Genomic DNA, 14,610 nt, shown 5'->3' with positions numbered 1-14,610 from the left:
ATACAAAGTGTCCAACAATTGAAGGGGTCTGAATACTTTCTGAAGACACTGAAAAACATCATGTAGCATCTCTGGTTCATGAGCCACTGTTATATCTATGTCATCATGTACATGTGGCTACACATACACAATTCTGAAAGTTGATATTTTAAAATGAGAATAAATTAAAATAAATTCCAATGTTTCTCTAAAAAGTTCATATACACACAGCCACCATATAATGGAGAGAACTCGCCTAATCAAGTTATATTTTCATCTGCTTGCTACGTTTACATGTTGACATGTACCAAGTCCCTGGTTAGTGTTGCACTGTGCACACACAATAGCTTATTTGCATAAGATATAAAAACACACCTTAACTGTGTCATGGTTATTTGTTGGTTATTCTTTTTGTTATATTGCTTTTAATACAGTAGGAAACACGTGCACTGACTCCTGTGTTGCTTTGTTATAGCCAAAAACACGTCTTCTTTCACATTCAGCTTTGTTCCTCTCTATATCATCCAAGCCCACCTATATATCATATATATATATATATATATATATATATATATTATATATATATATATATATATATATATATATATATATATATATATATATATATATATATATATATATATATATGTAAACTCGTCCACATAGTTTGCAGAGAGGGTTTGATGCCCTGCTGGTACTAACATGTCTCGGCTGTGGGGAACACTCTCCCTAGGGACAGGGTTTATAAGGGCTGGTGTGACATGCTGGCTGAAATGCAGACGAGAGTGAACTTCGTAACGGGGCTCAATTGCTCTCAGCATCTGTTTGAACCCTGCGTTCTCAACAACAGAACGGTTGCATGTCGCTCGTTATTGCTTTGACGTGGTCTGAATTACTTGCAAGCAGCAGCTTTAACGTTCCTCCTTGTCCCACTAATGTTAGTGTTATTTTCAATGTTAGAGAACATCACTCTGGTGATGCCGTTTCAAAGGAGTCGGCATGTTGGATGTACTCCCAGCTACATATCCGATTGCAGTTGCGCAATGTCGGCTTTTGGACGATCCACTTGTCTTTGTCCATCGTCATTATAGTGACTGTCACACTGAAGTGTTCCCACCATAGACTGTATATTAGGTTCCCACACAGCAGACTTAGATGATGAGGGTCTTCACACTCCTGTTTGTCTGTGGTCACTATGACAACGAGCCTACAGCACATCCGCCCCTTCGCCCAAGTTGTGCCTCTGACTTTGAGACCCATACGCACACATAAGTTCTGCACGTGGACTCGCTGGATTCGTTCCTTACACGTGCTTCCGAACCAAACATTTTCGGTACGGACCTTTCGGTTCGGATACATGTACCGTTACACCCCTAGAAGATACCTCTCACAAGTTGGGCATCTCTGTAGTGTAAAGCCTTTCTAATTGATCTTGGGAAATATTAAGATATTTAAAGGCTTCAAATATTTCACTTTATTTGTACTGAATCTGAGATGCACCTGTAGATTAAAGTGAAACACGAATTCCAGCAAAATGAATTAAAACACAGTCTTGTCTTGTGATTTTTCTCACTGTAGGGACAGTTGTGTTAAAGACCAGAGGACACAATAAATCCATAAATCGCTTTAATGTCCAGTGTGATCCTCCAGGGGTCAAAGTTCATGGTTCGCAGTGAGGAGCTGATGGTTTTTCTTCACAGATGAAGGTGACAGAGCTGTTCAGCAGGTCGTACATATTGACCTCCACTACCTCTGCTGATGATCCGCCCTGTCTTCCACCTGCCAGAGCCACTAAAACCTGCTGGGCCTGCTCCTCAGAGAGGGTGGACTCCGCCCCTTCACCACCTGTGGGATCTGCTGGAGTCACCTGAGTGCACAGAGGAGTCTCATGTTAAATGTCAATTTATTCTTACACCACCATGCTCTGAAACTTTCAATGTTCCTGCACTTTGGCCATACATACAGTGACACAGTTTGAGGTGGAGTCAGCACTAGTCATTGCTGATTCTAAATTCAAAAGGGCTCCACCAATCAACCATTGCACTTGTGACATTGTTGGACTCAAGATGAGAACCGATGAACACAGACTCAAGTTTTTCACATATGCTGTGATTCTCTCAAACAGTAATCTGACAACCAGTGCAGTTTTCATCAAAAGACATTTCTCCAGATTCACATAAGGACCGTGACCTTTACCTGTGACCCCTGAAATCGAATCACTTCATCTTTGAGCGACAACTGATCAAATATTGAAGAAATTCCCTCAAGGCAGTCACATCATAATCAAGTGAGGCCATCCTGACCTTGTCCTTTGAAAACGTGGGCTAAATTTGAAGCAATTTCCTTCAGGTGTTCCTGAGATATTACATTAACAAGTCAAAATATGTGTTTCGTGAGATCACAGTGATCTTGACCATTACCCCTTCGACCACCAAAATCGAATCAGTTAATCGCTGACGCCAAGTGAATGTTTGTACAAAATATGAAGACATTCCCTCAAGCTTTATCCTAAGATACAATTTTCAAGAAAAACTAACCAGTTTGTGTGGCCACTGTGACCATGACCTTTCCACCTTTGGCTTCCAAACTCAAGTGAGTTCTTTTTTGACTTCAAGTGAATGTTTGTAACAAACTTGAAGAAATTCCTTCAAGGCGTTCATGAGATTTCACAAGAATGGGACGGACAGACCACGCATTCTGCCAGGAGAGAGCCTTAAGGAAGTCAGGTGAGGTTGTATAACGAGTCTGAATGGGGAAGTGGTCGTGGTGGATGAGTGGTCCGAGTCTATGGTTTGAGCACAGGACTTTAACCCAGGAGGTTTGACTCCTGTGTGGACTCAAACATTTATTCTGATTATAATCCTCATTTTATTGAAATGATTCTCTCTTTTCAGTCAGACAGTTTTCAGTGCTCAGCGACAGAGCGGGTCGTCCACTAACGAGAAGGTCGGTGGTTCAATCCCCGGCTCCTTCAGTCCGCATTTCGAAGTGTCAAAGACACTGAAGCCTAAATTATTCCGTACTACTGCATTCAAATGGTTCAGGAGAGACTGAAACCTGTGTGCAAATTGCACCAGCCTTTATTCACCCAGTTACTATACAGCTGAACAATATTCTTCAGATTTAATGGCCAACTTGAAAGTTGTTTGTATTGTATTTCTCATCTGACTTGAGTGCAGCAGCATAGCTTCTTACTGTGTGGGAAGTGGAAGCCTTCTCCTCTCCTGACTCCTGCTCTTCCTGTGTCTCCATGTGGCTGGAGACCAGGTGTTCCTGCAGCTCCGGCTGAGATGTGCAGACCAGGGCACAGAGTGGGCAGCTGAAAACCTCACTGCTCTGGCTGATGTGGTGGGTGGCGATATGCTCCTGCAACTCCTCCTCTCCGCCCAAAACAGCTGGGCAGTACGGACATTGCAATGCCGACTCTGCTGAGCCTGGAGGAGGCACAAACAGGATCAGTAAAGATGCCAGATCACGTCAAAACTCACAGTTGTGCTGCACTGCCTTCCTCTCTGACCACAACTACCTCAAAATGTGATGAGAACCTCCTGAGGACGAACCATCTTGTTTTAATGCACAGAACTCATGATGCAGCTGCAAGGTCAGATTCAATTGAAGTCTACACTAAAGTGGCTGCTCAGTACTCAGTCGTTCACTGCTTAAGTTGCTGCAGTGAAATGATTTGAAATTATTTTTTTAAAGTCAGATTGTAATGTAAAGACTATAAAGTCTGCTGGCATGCACTCAACTGATGTCCACATTAAAAATGAACTTGATAAAACCACGTGGCATCTATTGCTCTTCTGTTCGTCCTGGGCGACGGACCCTCACACGTGGCTCTCTGAGGTTTCTACTTTTTTTACATCACCAGTAGGGCTGAGCGATATGGCTTCAAATCAATATCACAATTATTTCTAACTTTATTTTACTTTAAATCCATTAAGACTTTTTGAACAATTATTTTAATAATAATATACTTTTTAATGTGTTTAAATACATGTCTCAAACTCTGGAGCGAATTAAACAAATAAAAGTAAACTTCAACGACTGTTCATGTCCTAATAACTTCTGATTAGTGACGCTCTTTATTGTTAATGTGTAAAGTGAGCGCAGATCAGCAGGGGAGTGAGGAGGACATGCACAGTAATACAGCACAAAGTAGTGTGAATGCACGTATTAGGGAAAGTATTAACTGAATTAACCGACATGAGCTAGATTAAAGGGATAGTTCACCGAAAAATGAAAATTCACTCATTTTCTACTCACCACTATGCCGATGGAGGGGTGGGTGAAGTGTTTGAGTCCACTAAACACATTAGCTGTGAGGAATGTGGCGTGTGCTCATTGTGTGAACTGTTGGATTTCTCTCTATGACTGACTGACTGACAGACCAATCCACCAAGCTGCAAACTCACTTTGCTTTTAAAGGGAATGGGAGTTGGCTGTCAAAATGGTTTGTGGCATTTTAAGCCCAAAACAGACCCATGATAAATGAAGACTGTCTGCTGCATAGACTTTTTTTCTGCAGGTAAACTGACAAAAAGATTTGGACACAAACTAAATGCACTTGCCACATATAAAATGAATATAAATCAGTGTGTCTCCCTCAAAAGTGTAGAAGATAGTGGATAATACAAATGGAAATTCTATATAAGAAGTAGACAGCTTAGTGTGTGTGTTTTTCTGAAAGTTTAATATGGTAATATTTATTGTAGCTGTTTGTGTTCATACTGGTAAAAGAATGTGGACACGTGGACCGAGTAGTCTGATCTAACATTTTTCTGGAATTCACCTCTCCATTTGTAAATGGACTGTATTATATATACACGTATTTATATTGTATCTTGCACTTTTTTTGTCTTATTGACAACTCCAAGTCAAAAACCCATTCACTCAAACATTCATACAGTGCTTCTATGCACAGTACTTTTTCTATCACACACCATCCAAATACTGCTGGCACAGCCCTCAGGGGCAATTTGGGGGTTTAGTGTCTTTCCCAAGGAAACTTCAGCATACTGAAACCAATGATCAACTTTCTGGTTGGTGGACAACCCGCTGTACCTCCTGAGCCACTATTGTTTCCTGATTATCAGCTCACTTAAAACATATGTTGATACCCAGTCTGTAGAGGGTCTACCTTTTAATGTTCCTGTCCACTCCAGTATTGTCCTCACCTTGGTGTTCAGACGCTTGATGTTTGGCCACACTGGCGGCACTGGGGAAGAACTTGAAACAAACGTCACACTGGACCAAGGTCTTGAGCTGCCGGGTGTGGTTAGCGAACACGTCAGGGTGGTTGGTCCTGTTATGGTACCACAGGCCTGACAGTTGCTATGGCAACAGACAAACAGATGAAATATTATGAACACACCCACATTTCGTCCCGCTTCCCAACAAAATTCTAGTACATTGGAAACCACTTATAGTGTTCATGTTTGTCTCGGGCCAAATTCATCCCTATAAGCAGTGTGTAGCTTCTGTATGATAGGCACAGAACAGAGGGAAAGATAACATCATGTGCACACACACTCCTCTGCTCACTTCTATGCTCCCTTGGTGTCTGCGCCATTGACTCACCATTGTCCTGACTCTGTGCACTGATCAGAAATGAGCTTGGCTTGATCCCGTTCAGGGGTGAGTCACATGGTATTGCTCTCTCTCTCTCTTTATCTAATGTATTCTTTCTCTTTCACCCTCACATGTACCGAAAGTTGGTACCGATTGATTTAACGTGAATCAGTACCCAGTAATACCGGCGTTATTCGTTCGGTACCCTTAAAAGTACTGGGTTCAGTACAAAACCCCAATAATAAAAACAGTCATGGAGCATCACCTCAGAACCTGAAGCATCTTCTCTTACCTGGTACGACTTGTTGCAGAGGTCACAGCTGAAGGGCTTGGCTCCAGTGTGTGTGACTTTGTGCTTTTCCAGGAGGACGGCGCTGGTGAACACTTTGTCACAAGTTGGACACTTGTGGAACTCCTTAGGGTGGAACTCCTGGATGTGCTGCCGATGATCCTCCAGTGACGAGAAGCTGAGACAGCACTTCTGACAGTCATGGGGCTCGGACAAGTCTGACAGAGAGCAGGAGGAGGTACAAAGAATGATATCATATCATAATCCTTATGATATTATGTTTGTCATTTATAATTCTACACGAGTCAATTGTTATCAAAGTCATAAAATATAGCAATGTTTGTTACAAAAACATTTTAAACATTTCACTCATGTGACAAAACATGATGCAAAGAGCCATCACCTGAATGAATGTGAAGATTTCTTACTGTGGAAGGTGTGTAGGTGGACAGTGAGTCCACTGGCCTGACTGTAACCTTTGCCACACTCCCGACACACATACGGACGATCACCGGTGTGTGTGCGCACATGACGTGTCAGTTCAATGGACTGAGCAAAGACAGCCTTGCAGTACTGACATACATACATCTTCCCTAAACACAAAAAGACAAAGACATCAGGACGCTCAATGTAAAGCTTCGATTTTTATCCTTAAGGAACAACTTTTCACACTGCCTCACCATCATCAGTTACAAACATTTTGTATTTATTTTAAAGAATTTTTTTATTGGTGACCATTATGGAGTCCAGTCACAACATTTCAATAATATCATTTACCGATTCTTAGTGGAAAAATATGATAAAGATATGACCATTTTCTTGTTGAAAAAAATATGTAAGCTAATTGTAATTAATAGCCAAAAAGGGTTCCTCTCTTACCATCAGAGTGTTTCTTCTTGGTGTGGTATGCGAGAGCAGCAGCCACACTGAAGCTCATGTCACAGTGTTTGCACTGGTATGGTTTCTCTCCTGTGTGCAGCCGCATGTGATTTTTCAAAGACGAGTTGGCACCGAACTTTGCGCCACATTCCTCACAAGCAAACGGCTTTTCTTCAAAGTGTTCTGTTCGTTTGTGGTAAATCATGCCTGAAAAGAGACAGAACACACTTATGCTCTATCTAAAATTACTTAAGTCATTGTGCTTGGCAATAAACACCTCAGAGAAACGCTGTCTGACCAGATAGTCACCTTAGATGGTGTTAGTTTGGCCCCTAGCTCTACTGTGAGGAACCTTGGAGTTATGTTTGACCAGGACATGTCATTTGACCCACATATAAAACAAGTCTCGAGGACAGCTTCCGTCCACCTGCGCAGTATTATGAAAATTAGGAACATCCTGTCTCAGAAGGATGCTGAGAAACTAGTCCATGCATTTGTTACCTCTAGACTGGATTACTGTAATTGTCAGGATGTCCCAGTAAGTCTGTGAGCAGCCTCCAGCTGGTACAAAATGCTGCAGCATGAGTGCTGACAGGAACTAGAAGGAGAGATCATATTACTCCTGTCATAGCTTCTCTGCATTGGCTCCCTGTAAAAGAAAATAATTTAAGATCCTGCTCCTTGTATACAAAGCCCTTAACAATCAAGCCCCTTCATTTATTTGAGAGCTCATAGGCCAATGTCCCAATTGATCACTTCGCTCCCTAAATACAGGCTCACTTATGGTTCCTAGAGTCCAGATTGGGTTTCTTGAAGAGGGGATTGACCATTAACGTTTTTTTAAAAGGTCTGAAAGTGAGGAGATTCATATTTTTGTAGTTTATCAGGAGAAGCTGTAGTAGCAAGATTTAAAAAGCTTGGTTGGGACAGGGTCTAAAACAAGGGTCTATTCATTATTATTATTAATAACTGATGCTGCTATCGTTAATAACATCATTACGTACATAGATATCACTCTTATTATAATTTTCATTATAACAGCCAGTCTGATAGAGCTTAAATATGACGGTTACATAGCTTTTCCATGCCCCATCTCCCCTCTCTTCCCCATTTTTTCTGGTGGCCACCCACATTGAGTCTGGTTCTAGAGGTTTCTTACAGAGTCTTTTCTCTCCACAGTCGCCAAAGTGCTGCTCATTGTGGGAACTGTTGGGTTTCTAAGATCTTGACCTTACAATGGAAAGTGCCTTGAGATAATGTATGTTATGATTAGGTGCTATAAAAGTAAAATTGAACTGAATTCATAGAGTGACCTGCAAGTTAATACCAAACTTTCTTCATTATGTAAAAGCAACATGAGAGTAATTACACTACTTGAGGATAGGATGATAATGATATGTTATTGTTGCAACGAAAAATTCTTCAAGTTCATCTTAAGGGGGAAAAATAAATAAAGACATTAAAAACGTATAGCACAGTATAAGTTATTTTTATAAGTAAATAATAACGATTCTTAACTTTGCCATGGACATTTGTGTGAAGCACTTTGTAACCTTGTTTAGATAAGTGCTATATAAAAGAGAAAGAGAAATGACAATAACATTTTTCCTGGTCATCTGATGTTTTGTACAGGTCAATAGGTTACAAATTGTTCAAATTTGTTTCAAAATAACATTCTATTCTAATAACACTCTATATCACACAAACGTATATTACACATCAGAAAATAGAAAAATATCTTCTGATCACCTAAGTTCTGAGCAGTCTGCCTTCTGCCAAATTTGACTGGTCCTTGGTGGGATACGGTGTTGATCTCATCCTGTAATGGAAGGCTGTGTTGTGTGTAATACAGCTAGAGACAACCTTACACATCTTCAGTGTGTACATGAGTGCTCCACTTGTATGGTCACTTTTCAGGATGCAAAATACACTAAAACACCCTCTTCTTTTTACAATTAACACTAGTTCCTCCAATTATCCGCTCACATGACTTCTCATATCACTGCTGTACTTGTTCTTCCAGAGCTGTTCTGAAAAGTTCACAGCTTTTCAACTAGAAGTGTTGAAGCGGCTGCACAAAAAGGCGAAGCGCTCTAGAAAAAGATTGACAGTGCTTTTTCTCCGGAGGCCGAATACTCCTGTATATGCTCTCTCCTCATTGGGAACAAAGATGAGGTGCTCAGAGAAATGCTAAATGTACACATACTTTAATGTGTCACATTTCAGTGTGTAAAAGCTAACGTAAAGACAATGTTATTAAAGCTTTATTATCCCACCGACTCTCACCTGATGGGTGGGCAAAGGTCCGTCCACAGAGGTCACAGGCCACCTTCTTCTTAACACGCATGGTGTTGCGGTGAGCTTCAGCCTGGTGGCGTTGCAGGGCCCGCTGGTTTGGCAGCTTCTTGGTGCACTGTGGACACTGCTGCTCACACTCCTTGGACATGGAGCAACGTTTCACATGGGCCAGCATTCGACACTTGTAGGCAAAGCCCTTTTTACACCAGCGGCAAGAGTAAGGCTTGGAGGAGGAAGCAGGGGAAGGGGAGGGGGAGTCTATTGTATCTTTCTCATCATCTTCAGTCTCCTCCTTACTGTTTTCTTTCTCTCCCTCTTCCCCCTCCAGTTCTTCACTTTTGGTGCTGCTCTGCTGATCTGACACGGCTGTAAAAAACAGAAAAAAAACAACATGATCACCATTATCACAACAAGAAGATATAAGAGCAATGTAATGATGATTAATGGTTTTCACTTCTGTCAACAGAAAACAGGCTTTGCAAACAGTTTTGTTTGAAGATGCAGAGAAGAGTGACACCATGCTATACCTTACCTCTTGTTTGGTATCTCTTTGGCTCCTGTGTGCTCCTCTCCTCCTCCAGCAGAGAGACAGAGGCTTTCTGTTGGACTGTCTGGAGAAGCCTGCTGAGCACTCCCTTACTGAGCTGCCCTTCATTTACTCTGCTCATTAGTTTCTCCAGCGCTGATCTGGGATCTGCCTCCTCACAGCACTGACACACAACCTGGAATAATAAAAATATAAAAAATCTTAAAATATCTTCATTTGCCTCAACTACAGATGGAATTAAGCCTTAATTTCAATTTTAATTCAATTTGTATAGTGCCAAATCACAACATATAAATGCTTTTCATTCACTGCTAGTTGAGGGTTCTTCCAGTAGTTCAAAGCTAGTTTACTGTGTACTGGGCATGAGGTTAATCTTCAGGTGCTGGCATCATGTAAGGAGTAGCAATAAAATCCAGTAACCAGTAACGTTTGGATGATGCAGTATAAAATCCCAAAAGAAAGCCAAGCTATGACCCCTGATCTGCTGATAGAGCAAGAGCGGCTATTTTATGTAGGAATATACTGTAAATAAAAAAATACTTAAGTTGACCATAATGCTGGCAGGCTTTTAATTTTAAATATCTACAGAAGTCTATTCACAATACCCTCAGTTCATTTTTCAGCAATCGTACATGTGTACATAGACAACTGGACATCCAACAGGCTTCGTCCGTCGAGGTTGAACTCCCACTCATCAATTCAAACTGAAGAAGCCTCTTGGATGAAACATGAAACGTCTTCAAGGAACACAAGCAACTCCAGTTCTCTATTTGCCCATGTACAACTCGTGAAAATACCATAACCTGGATGACTGACAATAGTCACAGCTCAGTTCTATCCAAGCATTATTGTAGCACAGGTAACTCCACCCTGCTCCACACATTTTCTTTTCTTTTCGCTTTATCTGAAAACTGACAGTATGTAATATATTACCCAGTGTGTGGTCTGTGCTGTACTTCAGTCTCTGGCACACTGGCTCATTCATTATAACTCTATTCAACTGTGTCACATGATTATTTTCATCCAATGAAAGTGAACAGCAAATACTTCTGATAAAGAAAACACCAGAATAAAGATGATTTTCTAGAACTTTGTTGTTCGACCATACAAAAGTTGTTGCTTTCCTTACAACATGTATGTCTGTATCACCACAATTATTTTATTAAATTCTCTGAATTGAACTGAATTTGAATTCAAACCTCTGTGCAAACCTCTGTGCATTACAGCACTTAACCTACACCTTTATTAATAATGAATCTACTTATTCAATTCCGACAGTCATTGCTGAATAAACCTGGTTACTCTTCATGGCAATAGGTTGACCTGAATTATCCTACTTTCTAAATCAAGTCCTAGAGTGAATTAGATGCAGTTGATTGTAATTTCTAATTTGATGTTGTTGATCTGAACGAGGATGGAGCAGGAGAAATGTGAAGAATACAGCAAAAAGGTGGATAGTAGAGCACAGCAGGGAAATACATATGTAGTTTAATGGATGTGTAAAAAAAAACATTTTAGCAAACTATGTTGAAGATATTTTCAGATTATTTTTCTAACTGTAGTATACCTGTCTCTCCTGTTCATCCAGGCTGCTCTGTGCTGCTTGGCTCAGCAGCTCCAGGACAGAGGACATGTTGGTGAAGAGTTCCACGATCTGTGAGAAATGTTCCAGTGAAGGACCAGTGGCAGACTCACTTGACACCTTGGCTATCGTTGCAATGGTGTTGTTTTCTTCCACAGCAGTTTCTGAGGGTCTGGCTGCTTCAGGCGCTGTGTACACAAATATGATAACATGGAGTTCAGTAGTAGTAAAAGTAATAGTCACAGTAAAACATTGTGGTTGTGGTGTTTGTTGTGGGATTGTTACACTGGATTTCATTAGACTGAAACTGACCTGAGGACTCAGTGAGCTCCACACAGGCTCTTTTACATAGTGGTTCCTCTGCCTCATCACAGTCACCCTGACAGTCTTCCTGCTTTAACTCTGTCTTCAGCTCTGTCTCGTCTGAAGTGGACTTGTCCATGTTGGATGAGGCTGAACCTTCTGGGCTTGTGCTCTGGACTTTGTGGATCATGTTGAGGTTTGACGTCTGTGTTGATATGACTGAGGCCAACGGCTGCTGGTTCACAAGGCTGGTGAGGACGTTTTTAAAGCCAACAGCTACGTCGAACATCTGCAGGTTGTCTGCAGCGGCAACGATGCGACTGACGTTGTGTTTTCCCTGAGGCAGCTTGCCGGTGTACACCATGTCCAGCAGACACCCAAACTCCTGCGAGGAAACCACAGCTGTGTCGATGGAGATGGTGTCAGATCCATCCAGGAGAGACCTGACAGATATGACGACAGTTTTACAGTTTGAGGTCCCAAACAATAAAAGTAACTGGTTCCATGGCAACACTCACACTTCAAAAAAACAATCCATACCCACTTTTATTAAACTTCAAGATGATGCACTAGTCTCTGACTGAGTCTAACACTACCTGCGCAAATATTTTGCAGATTAACTAGTAATGAATTTGTAATACTTGAGCCTTGAATGAATTGGTTGAGAGTTGAACCTTGCTTTATCAAGACTTGAGACAAAACTCGGCTCGAGACTTGCTCAAAATATTTAAGTATATGAATATACCAGAGACACAAGGCTCTTGTGCTGCGTTTGTTTGCCACAAATCGTGGGTCGAGGCTGTTCACGCTGCTCTGCACACCATGGACATGACTCTGCACACACATCCAACACGTGTGCAGCATCATCACAACACCCTATATAGACAATAATGGAAGAGCCAGACGCAAAAGCTGCCTTTCACTGATAATGTAAATATACATTTAGATTTGCCCTAAAATGCTACTGCTGCAACAGCATGGAGATGCTGTATTGTTTTTTTAAATCTGGGTTTTACAGCTCAAGACAAAATTAATGGCTGTATGACAAACCAAACATTTTGATAACTACACTGAATATATAAGAAGTCGGATAACAGATAGGATAACAGAGTGCATTCACTTTTTGGGAAATGAGTGTATTGTGTATGTGTTAGATGAATAGATCATCAGTGGCACTTCCGTTCTTGTGCAACATGAACCCCCCTTAAAGGGATAGTTCACTGAAAAATGATAATTCCCTCATCCACTCCCCATTATGCCGATGGAGGGGTGGGTGAAGTGTTTGAGTCCCCTAAACACTTCTGGAGTCTCAGAAGTAAAGTTTGTAGGAGCCAAATCTGATACAATTTAAGTAAATGGTGGAGACTTCGGAGGTAATAAAACAACAGGAAACGAGGTCATTTACACCATGTTTCAATCCTAAATGACCGCTGACATCTTCCTACGAGGTGCATTCAGGGATCCTCAGACACACCACCGTGTAGCTAAATCCGCTAGCTTAGCCACTTCCGGTGGACTTAGTATTAAAACCCAGTTTAAATGACCTCGTTTCGAGACAAATATGAATGTTGTGGTTTGCGGACACTTGGATGACACCACACGAGCAGTATGGAGGCATGTTATGTTTGGTTTTTTTTACCTCTGAAGTCTCGGTCACCATTTACTTCATTGTATTGGATTCGGCTCCTACAAAGTTTACTTCTGAGACTCCAGAAGTGCTTAGTGTGTTAGTACTGTGTTGAGTGTAATGCAAACAGTATTACCGGGTTACTGCAGTGATTGTATACCAAAGTTTAAAGACTCCTTTAAGTGTGATGGTTTTGGAGACACCTAAATATTGACCTGTGTACCTTGAGTTAAGATTTGACACTTGAGTTCAAGCCCATCACATATTTCACTTGAGGTAAATCATCTGCAAACCATACTATAAGGATCACGTTTCATATTCCATGCTGTTACTACCTGAAGAGCATACTGGAGGCCGCCAGCACCAGTTTGTGTGCTCGGTGAGGACTGTCTCCCACCAGGATGGTGCAGTCACAGAAGTGGCCCTCCTTCCTCAGCGCCCACAGCTGCTGCATCAGCTGACTGCTGTAGTTGGGTAGCTCCATCATTTTCTGTGATGGTCTGGGGAGGGGCTCAATCTTCTGCTCTTTCTTTTATGGACAGAACATAATGTCATTCCCAGGTCAGAGGAACCATGTACAGTAATCTAAGAAACAGAGAGCATGTCGTTATTAGGATGCACAGAACAAACACTGCCTTGAGTCGGATGGTTAATGTTCTCCAGTCAGTCACTGAGACCGGACTAAACAAGTCAAGTGCTTCGGTAGACTCTTCTATAACGTGGACTCTGAGTTGTGTGTTTGTAACACAATGTCCCGCGTCTGCTGTTTACAGTTTGTTTATGAAAAGTGTCGCGTCAGTGTTTGGTAAGATGCTGGCCGCCATTATGGTACTCATATTCACCTCAGTCAACATTTACTGACAATACACAAGCTAATCAGCTCTAGCATCTATCGATAGCTTTAGCTACACATGCTAATGTCATATAGAAAATAAACGCTCTGTTCAGTGGGTGAATTTCGCTGGAACACAGGAACAGCTAAGCTGTGATAAACCCGGTGTCCCTCTGACATGCAGCTCCCACTCACTGGATGTATTTACCTTGAGTTATTCAAACGATCCGTCTCTTTATTTAAACGCTTTTGCTGAACAAACGTGTTGTGCGCAATAAAGCTTGGCCATTTTGAAGATGGCGACCGGCGGTACGGTCTATAAATTGGTCCGGTTCCGGTTTGGAAACTGTCTGCCACCATGCTAGCCCGTTAGCTCTTCAGTTCTCTCTGTCTGTACTTGGTCTGTACGTGATAAAACAGAAACACATCTTGAACATAACTAAATCGTTTAGACCAGTTAAACTGTCACATACATTCACTACAAGATCGTTTTACTTGAGAACAGTGATGGCGGCGGGGTGCTGGGTTGAAGCCGACCAGTAGTTCCCCTCAGTGCTGAAGGATGAAACAGCCAGCTTTTTAAAAAGCGTATGGGAGAAGTAAAACACAGTGTTGCGCACAAACCTGTCTCTACCAGGGCCACATACTCAGAATGATGAAACAGAGTTTCACAGAGCCACTAAAGCACCGACATGTCCGATTT

At 41.6% G+C, this 14,610-nt stretch overlaps 1 protein-coding gene across 2 annotated transcripts; it reads right to left on the bottom strand.

Moving 5' to 3' along the window:
• Positions 1 to 1,429: 1,429 nt before the first annotated feature.
• Positions 1,430 to 14,487, bottom strand: zbtb40 (zinc finger and BTB domain containing 40). Of its 2 annotated transcripts, none has more exons than XM_035152029.2 (13): positions 14,403 to 14,487; positions 14,116 to 14,309; positions 13,411 to 13,660; positions 11,458 to 11,891; positions 11,131 to 11,333; positions 9,549 to 9,738; positions 9,005 to 9,382; positions 6,719 to 6,925; positions 6,268 to 6,432; positions 5,843 to 6,057; positions 5,157 to 5,313; positions 3,175 to 3,413; positions 1,430 to 1,846 (listed from the first exon to the last, which is right to left on the bottom strand). In XM_035152029.2, exons 3-13 carry the CDS (start codon positions 13,560 to 13,562, stop codon positions 1,640 to 1,642), a joined length of 2,547 nt encoding a protein of 848 aa, XP_035007920.1. In that variant the 5' UTR covers positions 13,563 to 13,660; positions 14,116 to 14,309; positions 14,403 to 14,487; the 3' UTR covers positions 1,430 to 1,639. The 2 variants fall into 2 exon arrangements, with proteins under 2 accessions (XP_035007920.1, XP_035007921.1); XM_035152030.2 differs by having other exon boundaries at positions 13,411 to 13,604.
• Between the last annotated feature and the right edge of the window lie 123 nt (positions 14,488 to 14,610).

This window comes from Hippoglossus stenolepis, chromosome 3, assembly GCF_022539355.2.
Source record: "Hippoglossus stenolepis isolate QCI-W04-F060 chromosome 3, HSTE1.2, whole genome shotgun sequence".
In the NCBI taxonomy this organism is placed as follows: domain Eukaryota; kingdom Metazoa; phylum Chordata; class Actinopteri; order Pleuronectiformes; family Pleuronectidae; genus Hippoglossus; species Hippoglossus stenolepis.
The sequence above is the reverse complement of the archived record's forward strand: the minus strand, read 5'-3'. Positions and strand labels throughout refer to the sequence as shown.